At 47.0% G+C, this 15905-nt stretch overlaps 1 protein-coding gene across 1 annotated transcript; it reads left to right on the forward strand.

The window, feature by feature from the left end:
- The first annotated feature begins 428 nt into the window (after window positions 1-428).
- On the forward strand, window positions 429-13456 carry HTR5A (5-hydroxytryptamine receptor 5A). Its single transcript, XM_067747558.1, has 2 exons — window positions 429-1900; window positions 11760-13456. Exons 1-2 carry the CDS (start codon window positions 1160-1162, stop codon window positions 12090-12092), a joined length of 1074 nt encoding a protein of 357 aa, XP_067603659.1. The 5' UTR covers window positions 429-1159; the 3' UTR covers window positions 12093-13456.
- The last annotated feature ends 2449 nt before the right edge of the window (window positions 13457-15905 follow it).

Below are 15905 nucleotides of genomic sequence, written 5' to 3' on the forward strand. Positions count from 1 at the left end.
TGCACCTTCTCTGTGACTCGGAGGAAACGGGTTAAACGTTCTAGCTCCAATACCTCAGTCACCTCTAGGGCAGCAGCAACTGCTATCTTGCTTTTTCTCCTGGAAAGAAAACAACCCTTGAAGGGAAGAACCAGGTGTTGTGTAAGAACGCAATCATGCACTGAACTCATCCAGAGCAAAAAAAGCCAGCGAAATCATCTTAGACCCTTAACTGGGAACACACGTAGCAAAGGTTAAGACCTGTGGAAAGCTAAGAACCCGCTCAAGGTATCCAGACCGCCCCTAGAAGGACGTGGGTAGGCGGTGGCTAGAGAAACGTTTCAAGGAAAGTTCTTTGGTAAACTTGTTCCACCGGGGGAACTCATTTCGGGGAGAAGCGACAGCACCATGGACAGCACCAAGCCTAGCGCGCTGGGGCGGGGACAGCACCGGGGACAGCGCCAGCGCTGGCGCCGCGAACCCCGGGCGCGAGGCGGCCTTATCAGCTGATACCTTACGTAGGCTGGATCCCCAGCTCGGTAAGCCAGGTCTGGGTGGGCGCGCCAGCATTCGCTCTCCGGAGCCGGAGCCGCAGCCCCAGACGGGGCGGGGAAGGGGCGGGGGAACAGCAGAAGGCAGGACCTAGAAAGCAGGTCCCTGCTTGGCTTCCCCAGCACGGAGCTGAGGTTGCAGCCCGCTGCCGCCGCGGGCGAGAGGGGCGGGAAGGGAGGCCGCGCGGCGAGAACTGCCGCTCTGACGCACCAGCCCGTCTCTCGGCGCCCACACGCTCCGGGGGCGCCCAGCTCCTCCTCCACTTGGGAGATGCCCGACTCTGGGCGACTAGACTGCTGTCTCCGCCGAGGCGAAGAGCCCTGGTCATGTGACAGCTTAGACGGGCCCCGGCTGCGAGACACAGCCCCTCGCCTCTGCTCTCCCAGCGCCTGAGGGATTCAGACCCGCCGCGGCTCGCAGCCCAGCGCCCTCCTCTCCTCTCCGACACACCGTCTCCCACGGAGGCTCGCTGGCGGGGGGTCGGGGCAAACTCCAAGACACTCTCCAGAAACCCTGCCACTGGCCAGAGGTGACAAACATCCGGAGTGGCTTCCGACACAGTGGTCACCACCCCTCCTCCCGAGCGCCCCTTCTCCGCACACCGGCGAGCCCGTCTCCTGGCCCAGACATGGATCTGCCGCCGAACCTCACCCACTTTATCCTCCCCACCCCCGCCCCTCTGGAGACCAACCGCAGCTTCGACGCCGAAGACTCGCGCGCCAGTCTGCCCCTGGTCTCCGTCTTCGGCGTGCTCGTCCTCACCTTGCTGGGCTTCCTGGTGGCCGCGACGCTCGCCTGGAACCTGCTGGTGCTGGCGACCATTCTCCGCGTGCGCACGTTCCATCGCGTTCCGCACAACCTGGTGGCATCCATGGCCATTTCGGACGTGCTGGTGGCTGCTCTGGTCATGCCGCTGAGCCTGGTGCACGAGCTGTCCGGGCGCCGCTGGCAGTTGGGCCGGCGGCTGTGCCAGCTTTGGATCGCATGCGACGTGCTCTGCTGCACGGCCAGCATCTGGAATGTGACGGCCATCGCGCTGGACCGCTACTGGTCCATCACCCGTCACCTGGAATACACGCTCCGTGCCCGCAAGCGCATCTCCAACGTAATGATCACGCTCACCTGGACGCTCTCCGCAGTCATCTCCCTAGCCCCGCTGCTCTTCGGCTGGGGGGAGACCTACTCTGAGGGCAGCGAGGAGTGCCAGGTGAGCCGCGAGCCCTCCTACACCGTGTTCTCCACCGTGGGCGCCTTCTACCTGCCGCTCTGCGTGGTGCTCTTCGTATACTGGAAGATCTACAAGGCGGCCAAGTTCCGCGTGGGCCCCTGGAAGGCCAACAGCGTCTCCCCCGTTTCCGAAGCTGTGGAGGTGGGTGTTAACGTGATCCTTAAAAAACTTTGCTTGCATTTGCACAGGCCTCATCCCCAGCACATCTCCCCACACATCCGTAGAAAGTGGGACTTCTTAGTATTTTGGTGGGGGCTGGTGGGGAAGGGACCGAGGTAGACTGGGAGAGAGAAAGCAAGCATCACAGACTCTGCTCTGACATGCTCAGATTCACAGAGCAGGTCATCTCTCATGGGTTCTTTCCCTATATATAAAACGAGGGATCTGGACTACATAATTCTACAGGGTCCCACTAGGCTTGAAAATTCTATGGATCTATAACATCCTTTAGAACGCCTGAGGAAGTTGGTGTCTGGGGCTGCACTAGAGAAAAGTGCAGCTTCCTGCATTTACAGTGGGGGGTGTTTGAGGAGGTGGGAGGGGAGGGACGGTCATCTGACTTGGCAGGAAGACTGCCATACATCAGGCAAAGCAGGTTAGTGTTCCAACCCAGTCTATTTTCTCTTTGCCAATTAATTTTGCGAAGTGTGGTATCTCCTGGGTTACTGTCATGCCCAGCATCCTCCTGTCCTCACGCAAGGTTAAAGATACTGTTTACACCTGTCTCAGAGCCTCTGCCCTTGTTATATGCATCCACTGCCTGTGGTGCTGCTTTCTGGGCCTGTCCCCACCCCTGATCAGACTGTCCGTGCAGCTGAGGACCACTTGCTTGCCTCCCGGGACATGAGTAAAGCTGCAGGAGGAAATTAAAACGCTAAGGCAGACACTTCCCCAGCTCTTTACAAGTGGCATTTAAGGTACGGCAACTGCTACAGCACCCGTGAGGGCTCTTTTCTCATCTTCTCTCCATCCACGCTTTCCTGCTTTTTGTTCACTCTTGGTAATCTGACCCTATGATTCAAGATTCAGGGACCATAAGAGTTCACATGAATCCACCGGCTGTGCAGGCTGCCCACCCCCTACCGCACTCATTGCCAAGGGTGATCCCTTGAACCTGCTTCACTCATTTACGTTAGATCAGAATACTATGCAGCACCCATTTCTGTTCCTGGTTCTGGGACAACAAAGGAAATTCAATTAAGCACACTGAGCACATACTACAGGCTTGCTGCAAGGGGTCAAGGAATGATAAAGACATCATCTTTGCCTATGAAGAGTCTGGTCTAGTGAGAGAGACATGCATTGTGAACATTGCAATATGATTGTATTTTTCGAGTCAGTAGCTAATTCCAAGTATAACCAGTCAGTCAAACTTAGAGGAACCAGAGGTGTAGGTATGGGAGAAAGGGGAGGGCATCATTCTAGAAACAAGAAGGAAAAAGGGGTCAGAGGGCACCTGTCCTTTTATCTAGAACAAAAGTCTCACCCAAATTACCCTCCCCTACCCCAGGGAACATCTGGAATGTCTGGAGATGTTTTTGATTACCAAGACTTGGGGACAGGGTACTAACGGCATCTAGCATGTAGAGAGCAGGGATGCTGCTAAACGTGGTACAACACACAGGACACCCTGAACAACAAAGAACTATTCAGACCAAAATGTTAATAGTGCCAAATTTGGGAAACCCTGACCTGTTAGATTTCTAAACTGGACACAGAGTGCTGATGGGTAAGAGTGCTGCCAAAATGCCTGGAATGCCCGTGTGTGTGTGCATCCACCCCGATTCCAGGTCAGGAACAGGAGGCTGGCTGCCCACCAAGGCCCTCCTTACACAGATCCTCTTCTGCCAGGGCGCTTATCCAGGTAAACACAATTTATAATCAATACCAAACAGCTTTAGAAGGGAAAAGCAATTATACTTCTGTCTCAGAGGGCTTAGTGTGGAAGGAAGAGGGGTTTTCACTGCTCAGCTTTGGAGAGAGCAGAAGCAAAGCATTGTTTCATGTTCCTTCTCTGCCGGATAACTTTCAAAAATGGGTCCCTTGGCTTTGCAAAGCCTCTAAGTGATCCAGGGCTCTGCATAAAATGCGGCACTGCCTCTGTCCTCATGTTACTGTGAAGGGTTAATTAAAAACCAGGCTTCCTGACTTCTCGGTGGTAGCAGGTGCCAACGTTTCTAAATACAGTTTTACCACCAACTAGCTATGTTACCGAGGGAAACACAACGCTTCTTCCCTGCTCTGTATCTTCAGAGTTTTATTCAAATACATACTGAAAGCCTAACCCTTGTCAGATACCAAGATGAAAACAGGAAACACAAGAGAGGCAGGCCTTGCACCCTTGACAAAGTCTGGCGAAACCACTACTGAAGAGCTGACGTGAAGACAGCTGGATTTGTGCCTTGCCAGTGTAAGGGACTGCGGCACTTTCGAGGTCTGAGTGGGTTGGCATCGTCTGTATGAGCAGCTTTGTTTGTTGGGCGTTACTCCAGTGGGAGTTTATTGGAGTGAGTCCGTCCGTGGATGCCTGAATTTCAGAAGTGAGGGACTGGCACGGCTTGCAAGACCAAGTCCCCTGAGAGGAACTGCCCTTGACCAACAGAGTACGTTCAAGACTGGACCCAGGCTGCAGAACATGCAGACTCGCCCTAAGTTTAGTTTTCATCCCCCTGATCTGGGTCCTCATTCAGCCAAAGCTTCAAGAGAGACCATCGAGGACTGTCCAGATCGCCACCACTGTTGTTGCTCCTCCTTGAAGATGAAGTTTCATCTGTGGAGGCCTGATGTTCAGACTGCACAGCAATCAACATACCCGTCTGTCAGAACAGCGCTGTGCAGAAGCCTTTAAAGCTCTGGACAACAGATACTGAATCACAGTGAACCGATCAGTAGAAAAACGTTGGCTGGTTTCAGTTAGCAATGGGGATTTACTACATATGATAACATAAGATTCAAAGGCTTAATATAAGTTCTGAAGATGTGCTGACACTAGTTTAATTGATGCCTGTAATTTCTCTGAGGCAAGGAATCAAAGCCTTAATTACTGAATTAAGGGGTGGGCTTCAGTAGGCAATAGTTCTTAGACAGGTGTCATGTGGTTGAATTAATCCACCTGGAGTACGGCCCAGCCTTTTCACATTGGTACAAAAAGGCACATTCATGATAACCTAGGAATAATCAATCTGGACTCTCATGCATTCTGGTCTAATTAATCTTTCTGTCTGTGGTGTCTTTTGTCCATAAGGACTCCAGGATCATTGCTATTTCTTCAGTAATGTCTTGAATTATATACAGTGTACACATTTTCATGTACAGACCAGCTATAATCTCATAATGTGTAAGGACAGCAGTACACTTTATCTGGAAGCGGGTTCTACTTATTAAATTTGCAGTTGTGTTACAGAAACTAAAGTATTCTGATAATGATCCTGAAATATCAGTTACAAGTTGGCACAGAGGATTGTTAAAGATTTTCATTGCTTGAATTTTTGTATTAACTAAGGTTTACTTTCCCTTAAGCCCTTCAAATAGCCACACCATAAATCTGTCTCTCATGGTCTTATTTCAGCATCTGTACAACCAATCATTGTTTTCAATTTTTTAAAACTTATTACAAGTTGATTTGCATGTTTCCTTTTCAGATGGCTTTAAAATTTTAGGCTGAAGGAGCTATTGTTTTATAATTGTGGGGATAATGGTAGTTATGGTGACACCCATATAAACAAGAAAGCTGTACTGTTGTACATCTGTAATTATAGGCAATTCCCCTTAGAAGTTTAGAAGGACAGGAAGTTGTTGGGTGATAATACCTGCCTTGGAGTGACTTCACTGGACAGATTTTAGATAGTTGTCATTTTGATCTTTAGCCAATAGGGGACATTGATTCTTTCAAAGATTCTTCTGCTGACAATATTTACAGGTGTTCTTGTCTAGGCTCCCAAATCTTTGAAAACAGAAGTGCTTTTGAATGTTTTATCTAGAGAGCCATATCTTGTATTATTTACTTTCTAAGGATATATGGCAATGTCTAGCCCCATATTGGATATTTTCTAAATTGGCAATTTCACATTTAAATTTATTTTTTCTTATTAAATTCCCTAATTCAGGTTTGAGCCCATTTATAGAAAGACAGGACAAGATTATACTTCAGCTGTTGGGTTTACATCAGAATACTGCTTGAAAGTTTTCTGAAGTCTATTTTCTATACTTAGTTTATAATTTTGAATCCTTATTTAATCTCCTCTTAAAAATAGCCTTCTGAACTTGCTTTATGTATTTTATATTTTAAATTTCCACAGCTGGGTTATACAGCTCTTCTCTTTTCTATCCTTCTAGTTTTAAATACTTTTCCTCATCTGAGGGAGATTTTAATTAACTAGTTGCTGCTGATCTGTAGTCCAGGACAATAAGAATTTTGTTCAATACTCTTAAAAAAAGTCTAAATTCGGGCTTCCCTGGTGGCGCAGTGGTTGGGAGTCCGCCTGCCGATGCAGGGGACACGGGTTCGTGCCCCGGTCCAGGAAGATCCCACATGCCGCGGAGCGGCTGGGCCCGTGGGCCGTGGCCGCTGAGCCTGCGCGTCCGGAGCCTGTGCTCCGCAACGGGAGAGGAAGTCTAAATTCTACAGCAATTTTTTGCCCTTCTCCCTGAAGTTTAGAAAAATTCTTAATTATAGCCTATATCTTAGCTCTAGACCAAGGTTTTAACTGAAATTCTATAGATTTGACTTCTTGTCTGGCAATTTTACAATGTGATTTTGTTTTTCCTGAGAAAATCCCTGAAGAAAGGATAGTTCATTTAGGAGGTCTACTCAGGTAAAGCTGAGTAGAAATGTAGATGGGAGATGTAGATGTGCAAGGTGGGGAGGTTTTGGAAAGTTACAAAATCTTTGAGACTAACTTAGAGTTAGAATTTTGTTTTAAGGTCTTAGCAGAAGTAAAGAAGCTGACTCTCAACTGTTTAGTGTTTGTCTTCTAATTTTTCTAGAGTTGATCTTAAATATGTTAATTTATTGATTTTGACTTTCAGAAATTCCTCATTAAGTAAAAAAATTTTCTTTCACATTTATCAAGAGAAATGCAAGAATTAGCATTATAGTGCAATTTAAAATAGGAAATAGAAGTTCACAAAGGAGAAGCTTGCGACTTTGACTTAGACAAACCATGACACACAAGAAAAAGGCCACTACAGTTGGCCAACAGTTTGTGCTTGTGAATGGTGTCTCAAATCCTTCACCACAGGCCAAGAGGGGGCCATATGACCACCAATCCAATGAGCTGGAATACCAACTAGACAAGGCGACATTTTTTTTCATAAATTGACAAGATAGCAAGTGCCCTCACTTAAGTTTTGTGAAGAACCCAAAGCAAAGTTTGATCGATTGCTTTTTCACAAATTGGTCATAAGTCTAACAGTCCCCAAATCATTAGCCTTCAGATCTGCCTTGGAATGGATTAGAGCTTATCAAGCCAATGCCTTACAGAACAATCCTTTTTATATTCAACAGAAAAAAAAAAGGTATTCCAGCACAAAAAACAAACCAACCAACCTATGAAAACAAGGCTTTGCATATTTAGACAAACAACAGCAAAAACAAAGAAAACAACAATATAGTAAGTAGGTTATGTCATAAAAATTTTCACTAAATGGTATACCTCCAAGACAAGAGATCTAATAGCCTTACACAAAAAACATAAGTCAATTACCAAATGGTGCACCTCTCAAACAAAGGTCTAGTTACTTGATACAAAGACCTAAGCTGAATGATCTTATTCAAAGACACTTGGTTACAATCCTTGTATAACAAAACACACAGAGTGAGAAGAGCCCGGTGGAGCTGGCTGGAACTCAGCTCACTGAGAATGATGTGCATCTGCAGATCCAAAGGCAGCTGGAGTCGGGGGGTACAGTGAATGCACCTGCAGTCCGAGGATCCTGGGGAGGATCCACAAAATGATCTCGGTAGACTCTCTAGAATGTCCCAGGATGATACAACCACCACACAGTATCTGAAATAAAAATACTCCTTACTATATAGTAAGAGAAAGCTACACTTGTCAGGCACCGTCTGACAAAGCAGAATGCCCATCATCTATGGGGACTGGGGACAGCGTTGAGTTCAGGGACTGGAGGACATGGAGGGGAGCAGTGAGCTGACACCCCCAGAGTGGGGTTACTGCGTGAGACTGCTGTTGGTTGACTGCAGCTCAGAGATGCACTTAATTGGGGTGAGTCCTGCCCTAACTGGCTGACGTTCAGAAGTGAGGGCTGACACCGACTGGTTGGTTTGCAGGTGTATATTCACAGAGCTGCATTGTCCTTGATCCACTGAAGGGGTTTAAGCAAGTAGCAAGGCTCTTTGTTGCCACAGCTACAGAATAGTTGGTCTTTTGCTAAGTTTGTGGGGACGTTCTTATTCTGCCCCTCGTGGAGCCCTCCTTAAATGGGTAAGATCATTTCTAGCTTGAACATCCTGAATCATCAGTACATCTTACATCGTGACAGTGACCTGATCTCACCTGCAAATCACCTGAAGCCACACTTCCAAGGTAAGAGTCTTCACCCCTTAATTTCAATACGCACTACTGATGATAATCTATTGATTATCTGCGATATTAATAGGGAGGTGAAGCAGAATAGTTTGAGGAAATAAAAGAACATGCTAGATTTATGATTAACCAGTAAATAGTTATTTAACACATAACCATTTTGGAAGAATGAGAAGTCTAACTCATAGGTACATGTTCCCCCCAAAATTCGCTTATTTGGAGATGTGAGGCTAAGTGTTCACTTAGAAAATTTTTTCATGTGAATCTTAAATTGTGAGGTTTGTGCTTTAAATGATATAGCACTTCAAAGATAGATGGGAAAGGTGCAATTCGGCTTGAATGTTCACCTTTTTTTGCCCCGTTACCTCTTTCTGTGAATCTACTAATGACCATGATGAGTAATTGACAGAGTAATCAATAGAGTCTATTCTCCAGACTTGATTAAGTGCCTTATTGCAGTCGTCGATGAGCAAAGAGCTAAGGAGTCTGTAAGTCAGAGAGCCATGGGGCGAGCAGCCAAATCAACCACCTGCCAGCATCGGGAGCCCGAAACTCCCCAATGGCAAAGCTCCTCCCCGCAGCTGAGCCTCTGCTGTCCCGGAAGAGCCACTTCAGACCAATGACACTCTCACCGAGGGAGCTGGTATTGAATGCCACACACACAAGAGAGGGACCCATAAAATGCTCAACATTTCTCACCACGGTCATAGAGAGCGTGCTTTTCTGAGAAGCATGGAGTTCTCTAACCTATGAAAATTCCTTACTCAAAGCAAACCATAAAAACAATGTATTTAGGAAAAAAAGTTTAATTGGAATTCAAAATAGAATTCTAAGAAGTGGGAGAAGACCCCATGGAACATTAAAAGAACCGTTAAAAATGAATTTAGATTCTCTGCTGGAAAGGGGCCCCGCGAATGTGCTCCCGGAGTGTTGTGCTAAGAACTCAGTGAAAAGGACGGTGGGTAGAATGCCCGTGGGTCCTACTGACAGAGAGAAATCATCCTGAAGACAAGCTGAGGAATAAAGTAACTGGGAAGTCTTCGAGAGTACACTTATGCAACATTAGAACTAGCACACAGTGGGAAATTCCTGTAGATACAATGAATGCAGGCTATGTTTGGCAACAGCTCATAAGAACCCGGGTCCTTTATACTGGAAGAATCCAGGATTTCATAGTACAGCTGCCAAATACCCACACAAGCAGGCCCACACTTAACGGCGCTTAACATTCCCTTACGAGGACCAAGATTGGAAGTGATGGGTTTCCATAAAACTGTCTTATAATACTTGGGCTATAGAAATATTCATATCCTACGCTACACCTGCAAAGCAAACAACCCTGTGATCCTGTGTCTCTCGGGCGAATGATGAGGTACCGTGCTACATTCTGATACGGCAGCCCCTTTGGATACAGGTCAGGACTGTGTCTGAAGGTACCAGCAGAGTCTCAAAAGAGGCAGACATTCTCAGTGTCAATCATTAGGAGAGAAGACGGCTCCTCAGAATGGAAACTTTGCAGCTTTTTCCATTATGCAAGAGCAAACTCCTACTAATAGAACATGTAGCACTGGGGGTGTATCTCACCCTTCATAGAAGACTGGTCATACACTGGTAGTCCAATCGTGGGGCTCACTGTGTCTTGCCACTGGAATTTGAGTATCTGAAGGACTAAGCGTGGGCTTCTGGAGTCAACCTGAAAAGGCACTGACCACAGGGAAGGCAGACAGGGAGTGGGGACGGGAGGGGTGGAGAGATTCCCTAGAGTGTGTCATAGCTCAAAAGCCAGAATATCTAGTTATGTGTTGCTGTATTTATTTCTACTGTTACCCCAGGGCCTTTGAGTCTGGTTTAAATGTTCCGCTTTTACACCAGGTGTGCTATAGAGAATTAACGGGTGGTCACAATGGCGTCACAACCCTGAGTGGCCAGTCTTAGCAGCGAAAAGGTCTGAAAGGAAGGAGAATTTCTTAGGGATTTAAGAGTCAGAACCAGAATTATTCTTCCATTGCCATCTTTGGGAAATGGCTGCCTTGATGCCATTTTGGGATTGAGTTTTATTAAGGAAATGGGTAGTTTTCCCTATTTTCTTTATGCTGAAAATTGAAACTAAAACTGTGTTTGCATTTCTATAAATTAACTCCATGAAATGCATTCCCAGATACACACTAATAAATAAGAAAGGTAACTATGGTTCCATCCAGGGGTGAGACTGGGAGAGAGAAATTTTCACTTCTTATTTTATATGTGCTTTTAAGGGTTGCAGAAAAAGGAACTATTTGTTTCAATATTCACGATCTTCTGTTTAATTGTATAATGCTTGGGGTTTCACTGTTTTTCAAACAGATGACAGGAAGGCTATCGCATAAATTTAATAATTCATACATGAGCTAACATTCCCTTAACTATAGTGTTCCTATTTTCAGCTCACTTACTCTATACGATAGGGAAGCTGCTGGGGCGCAAGCTGGGTAATTCTCCTTTTCAAGCGTACGGGGGTCACAGAAGGCTGGAGTTGGGAAGAAGAGGATTTAATGTCAGGGTAGTCTCACCACTAGTGAATGACTGATCGACCCAGAAACTGTCCCACATTGTGACTGGAGCAACTAATTTGCTCACTTAGCAAATCAGCCCACTGCAATTTCCTTATATTTAGGGGGCCTCATCATCAGACACCCCTTATTCCAGTTCCCCAAAGATCTAAAAAATAGGGCTGGAATGGAGGAAAGAGCTTCCTTTCCCAGGAATTCCACCCCTTTAGAGAAGGGGTGTGAAGCTGGAGAACGTAGTTCAGTGGGAACCTGCCTTCCAGAGGACTTGAGAGAACCTACGTGGAGGGACTCTGAGATTAGAGCCTCTGTTTTCCATAAAAGTCGGGGGAGGGGGCGGAACACAGAATAAACAGGGAGATAAACATCCTGGTGAGTGAACTGTCCCAAACAGTACAATATGTTCTGGAAGCACAGCAGTAGGAACCTTATACCAGAAGAAAAGTTCTAGAAAATTCTAACTTTTTAGAGGGGATTCACAGCAACCCAGAAAGTTCTCGATTTTGGAATACTGGGTCCTGCGTGTACGGGGTTTGATAAGGATTTAGCGGGCTCCTGATTACTCGTGTTCCGCGGTCATAAACTGTAGACACCGCATGACCTGCTTACTTCTGTTGTTCCCTGTTGAACAGACGGCAACAGGGACTCCATCGTCGTTGCATTATTGCAGACGTTCCTATTTTCCCTCCATTTCTAAGATGTAAGCAAACACCCAGCTCTGTCAGCACGTTTTCATAGCCGAGGGTGGTCCCCACATGCTGCCCGGTCCCTGCACCGGACAACTGAGGACGTTCTCTTGAAGTGGATGTGCGGGGCTCACGCCCACCCGCATCTAGGTTCAGCCCGCCCAGACCCAGCAGGCGTGAAGAGGCGGCTCTTCCTGAAGCCTCTGCTTACCTTTTCCAGGTGAAGGCCTCCACTCGGCAGCCCGAGATGGTGTTCACCGTCCGCCACGCCACTGTCACCTTCCAGACAGAAGGGGCCACGTGGAGAGAACAGAAGGAGCAGAGAGCCGCCCTAATGGTGGGCATCCTCATTGGGGTGTTTGTGCTCTGCTGGATCCCCTTCTTCACCACGGAGCTCATCAGCCCCCTGTGCTCCTGTGACATCCCCGCCACCTGGAAGAGCGTCTTCCTGTGGCTCGGCTACTCCAACTCTTTCTTCAACCCCCTGATCTACACGGCCTTCAACAAGACCTACAACAGCGCCTTCAAGAACTTCTTCTCCAGGCGCCAGTGACTGTGAGGCCGGCACAGGCAGGGAGTCTCCCCGAGCTCCATCTACTTCCCCATCCCCACCCGGCACCACCTGGAAGAGACAAGCCTTCAAGTTCCCCAGGGTGGTCCTCGGAGCTGAGCACCTCACTTCTGCACTCTGGGCAGGAACGCAAGTCTCCACAGGCAGTACTGGGGACCCCGTTTATCCAATTTATCTGCTATTCCTCACTCCTCACCGAACAGCCACGGACTTGGCCCACAAAGTGCCCTTTCTTTACAAAACCCACTCCAGCGTGCTTACTGTCCTGGTCCCAGGGAAGTCCAACCAGGCAGATGAGAGGGAGGAGATAAATCCATATAGGCAGGTTGAGAACAGACAGGAAACAATGAATAAGAAGTCACAATGGGGACATCTGGGGAACAGGAAACCATAATTGCAAGTTTCCGGGAAAAGCCCCCATTTTGAGTATTCCATCCTGCAGTCCTAGGAAGTATACCCTAATACTTACTGTGTGTGTCCCAATATTTGGCCACAAAGGATTGTCTCCAGACATACTGAAGTACACAGCCGCACCTGCAAGGCCAAGCAATACGGCTTTATTGGTTTTATTTATGGCAACCACACACACACACACACACACACCAAACCTACTGAGGAGACAAATGTTCCAATTGGCGAGTTTATTCTAAAATGCAAGCCATCAACTTGGAACAGGATCTAAAAGTCAAATCAAATACCTCCTTCTATTTTAAAGCAACTGTTCACAACACAGAAATATCTACTAGTTCCGCAGAATCTGTCAAACTTGCTTACTTGCTATGGGTTCCATTTGTGTGGGATTTATTCAAATGTTGCTGAACAAAGACTTTTATCCTCAGATCATGAAATTAGAGTAACACAACTGTCAGGAAGTTGTTGAATTCTTAAATATAGTTTCGTACCCAAGGACTCCGAAGGCATGTTCAGCACACACGTGCACTGCAGGGAGATCGCTGACTAACTGGCTATGGCTGCTATTATTCATCGGTAGGTAAACACCTGCTGTGGGGCCAACACTGGTGGCCAATGAGAAAGCAGGAAAATGGTGAAAGGTGGCCTCAGTCCTCTGCAAATTAACACTTTTATATAACCACGAGGCAAGACAATTAAATGAAGATGCAGTGTTTATATGATCTTACAAAACCCTAGCCATTATACAAAACTTTAAAAAGACCCTGGACAATAAAACCGCTTGTGGTCTGCTATGTTCCTGATTCTCTGAATGCATGGGTTTAAAAATTATGTATTATAAGTCTTTGAATTATTATAACACATATATATTATTATATGTATTATTTTGTACATACTAAGCTATATCAATTAAGATATTAAAAATAAGAAATTTATGTCCATCTGTGGTCTTGCTTTGAAGTTTAGTCTTGCATTTACTGCAAAGATGGCTTTTATTCAAAGAATGTGATCAGATAAGGAAATGTTACACCACTTGTGAAGTCTGATGATAGTGAATGACAGTGCTAAATGCAGATATCTTATCTACACATTGGAGCAATTCCTTGAAGAATTTACTTGGAAAAATCCTTAGATTTTTCCTTCTTTCTGTATGTATCACTTGAAGCACTAAACCCACAAATATTTTAAAATACAAACTGTTCACTTATTCAAGTTTCCTTCCCCACTTCCAAAACTTCATTAAGTCCCCCACAGCAGAGAAGAATAAACTCAGACATGAGGACCTGGAGATACGACATCAGAATCAAGGGTAAAATTTTTTCAAGTCTATTCTATCTGAAAGTCCACATGAAATTTTTCATCTTACTCTATAATTTCAGTGTCTGACCTACGCTTACTGTTTTAAAAAAAGCTTTATTTCCTTCAAACTTTTTACTAAAGTGAAGCTTTAGGAGGATGTGCCACATTGTCTGGTGGCTTCTAATACTCCTTGACTTCTCCAGGATTCTGTACACTTCGTTGGAGACATATGTTATTAATATCAATTTCAATCTCCCACTGAGGTTACTAGTATTTCCATAAGATGAGTAAGTCCCTTTACTATTGCTGTTCAATATATATTTAGCACCTCCCAGGTGTTACTTAACGCATACGTCGTATAAAACACACTCCAAATGTGCGACCCAGAGCAAGAAACACGAGAAGGAGGAAGTGGCAATTACTGAGTTATTTTGCTTCTATTTCAATACCGAAAATTCTTTACGTCTGGGTAGGAAATATTACAAGGTGCGAATGGTGACTGAGCTTGGGTGTCCAGGGTGAGATTCCAGTATTTGTGAAACACTTTCACTTACTTCTGACTGCTAGTGTCTTATCAGGTAAACAGTGTGAATCATAAACAGTAACGTGAAAAGCTCAGCCCCTACTCCTTGTGCCATGATGTCATAACCACTTCTACTGGATGAAGTACCCAGAGAAGTGGGCGGATTTCTAGCAAGTCCTCAAACAGGTATCTAAGACGAACTTCTCCTGCGCCATTTATTTCAGCTGCTGTAGATCACGTCAATAAAGTGACCCGGCCCCCTTGTGCTGATACGCAAGGATACTTGAGGTTAACTTCTGTACCACAAATGCCTAAACCACATGACTTTCGGCGAAGTGTGCTGTGTTGCCCTTCCCATCTTCTATGAAATGATAGACTGGAGATTCTCCCTGACGCCTCATAATAAGCTTCTCTAAATTGTTGTTCACTCTGCAAACACGCTGCTGGTGGCAGGAGCAGCTCTGCTCTGTGCGGCCGGAGCTCAGACTCTGCGGACGACGTTCCTGCTTTACCAGCCCCCCCATGCGTCACGCTCTGCCCTGGGGAGGACCGGAGAGCAGCTGCGAGACTGGAGGGGAAGGAGGACTTCTTGCCCTGCCGGCATCGCCACAGCGTGCTTCTTCACCCCAGCAGCAACGGGGTGATGCCATCAGCAGTGGGTTCCACGCTGCTGTTTTTCCTAGCCTCGTGGGATTCCCTCGAAGATGCCAGCACCGGCCAGCCGCAGCTCCCCTCAGAGGTCTTAATCCCAGCTCTGCAGAGGCCCCCCAAGCTCCGGGGGGCAGCACCCTTTTCCACGGGTCTCTCTATAGTGAGCCATCGTGCGGCCCTCGCAGGCTTCAGCGGTGGCTCGCCTGGGCTCTCCTCTCAGCTCGTCCTGTTTCCCCACAGCCCTGAGATGAGCTGATCCTCTAGTCACTGCCTCTGTGATACCGACACGAGCCTTTGACCCCTTCGGCTCTCTGCTACCTGATGCACAATTCTTCATATTGAGCTCCCTCTGTCCCAGCCAGCCTCTGAGTGACACAGGGGACAGGGCCATGCGTGGCTCGCAGGCTGGGCCTGCACGGTCTCGGGAGCCCTTCAGCCCTGACGAGGGCTGTGTCCTTCCCGGGTGGCCCGTGTCTGGCTGCTGCAGGGTCTGTCCCAGCAGCACGGAAGCACTGCTTTGTCGTGCCCTTTGGCTGCAGAGCGGCTCACACTTCCTGCGTGTATTCTGGGCAGAGACGTTGCCTCTGGCTGTATTCTGGATGCTTCTGTTTACAGGAGTGAAGAGTGCCGAGTCCCCGACATCCACGGGAGGCCTTGAGAGTGGTGGCCTAACATGGTCACTTCAATCTTCCCGTCTCCACCTTCTCTCCAGTCGGCTCTGCTGGAAACGGAGCTTGGGGGTTGTCAGGGCTGAGTTATGTGCCCCCAGAATTCATATGTTGAAGTGCTAACACCCAATTCCTCAGAATCTAACTGTACTTGGAGACGGGCCTCTGAAGAGGTGATTAAGGCAAATGAGGTCACATGGGTGGGCCCTGATCCTATAAGACTGGTGTCCTTACAAGAGGAGA

This window comes from Pseudorca crassidens, chromosome 8 (genome assembly GCF_039906515.1).
Source record: "Pseudorca crassidens isolate mPseCra1 chromosome 8, mPseCra1.hap1, whole genome shotgun sequence".
NCBI lineage: Eukaryota > Metazoa > Chordata > Mammalia > Artiodactyla > Delphinidae > Pseudorca > Pseudorca crassidens.

Coding starts and splice junctions, on each gene's coding strand:
- HTR5A (XM_067747558.1), top strand. CDS start 1,160: ATGGATCTGCCGCCGAACCTCACCCACTTTATCCTCCCCACCCCCGCC. Junction 1,901..11,759: donor CCGTTTCCGAAGCTGTGGAG/GTGGGTGTTAAC, acceptor TACCTTTTCCAG/GTGAAGGCCTCCACTCGGCA.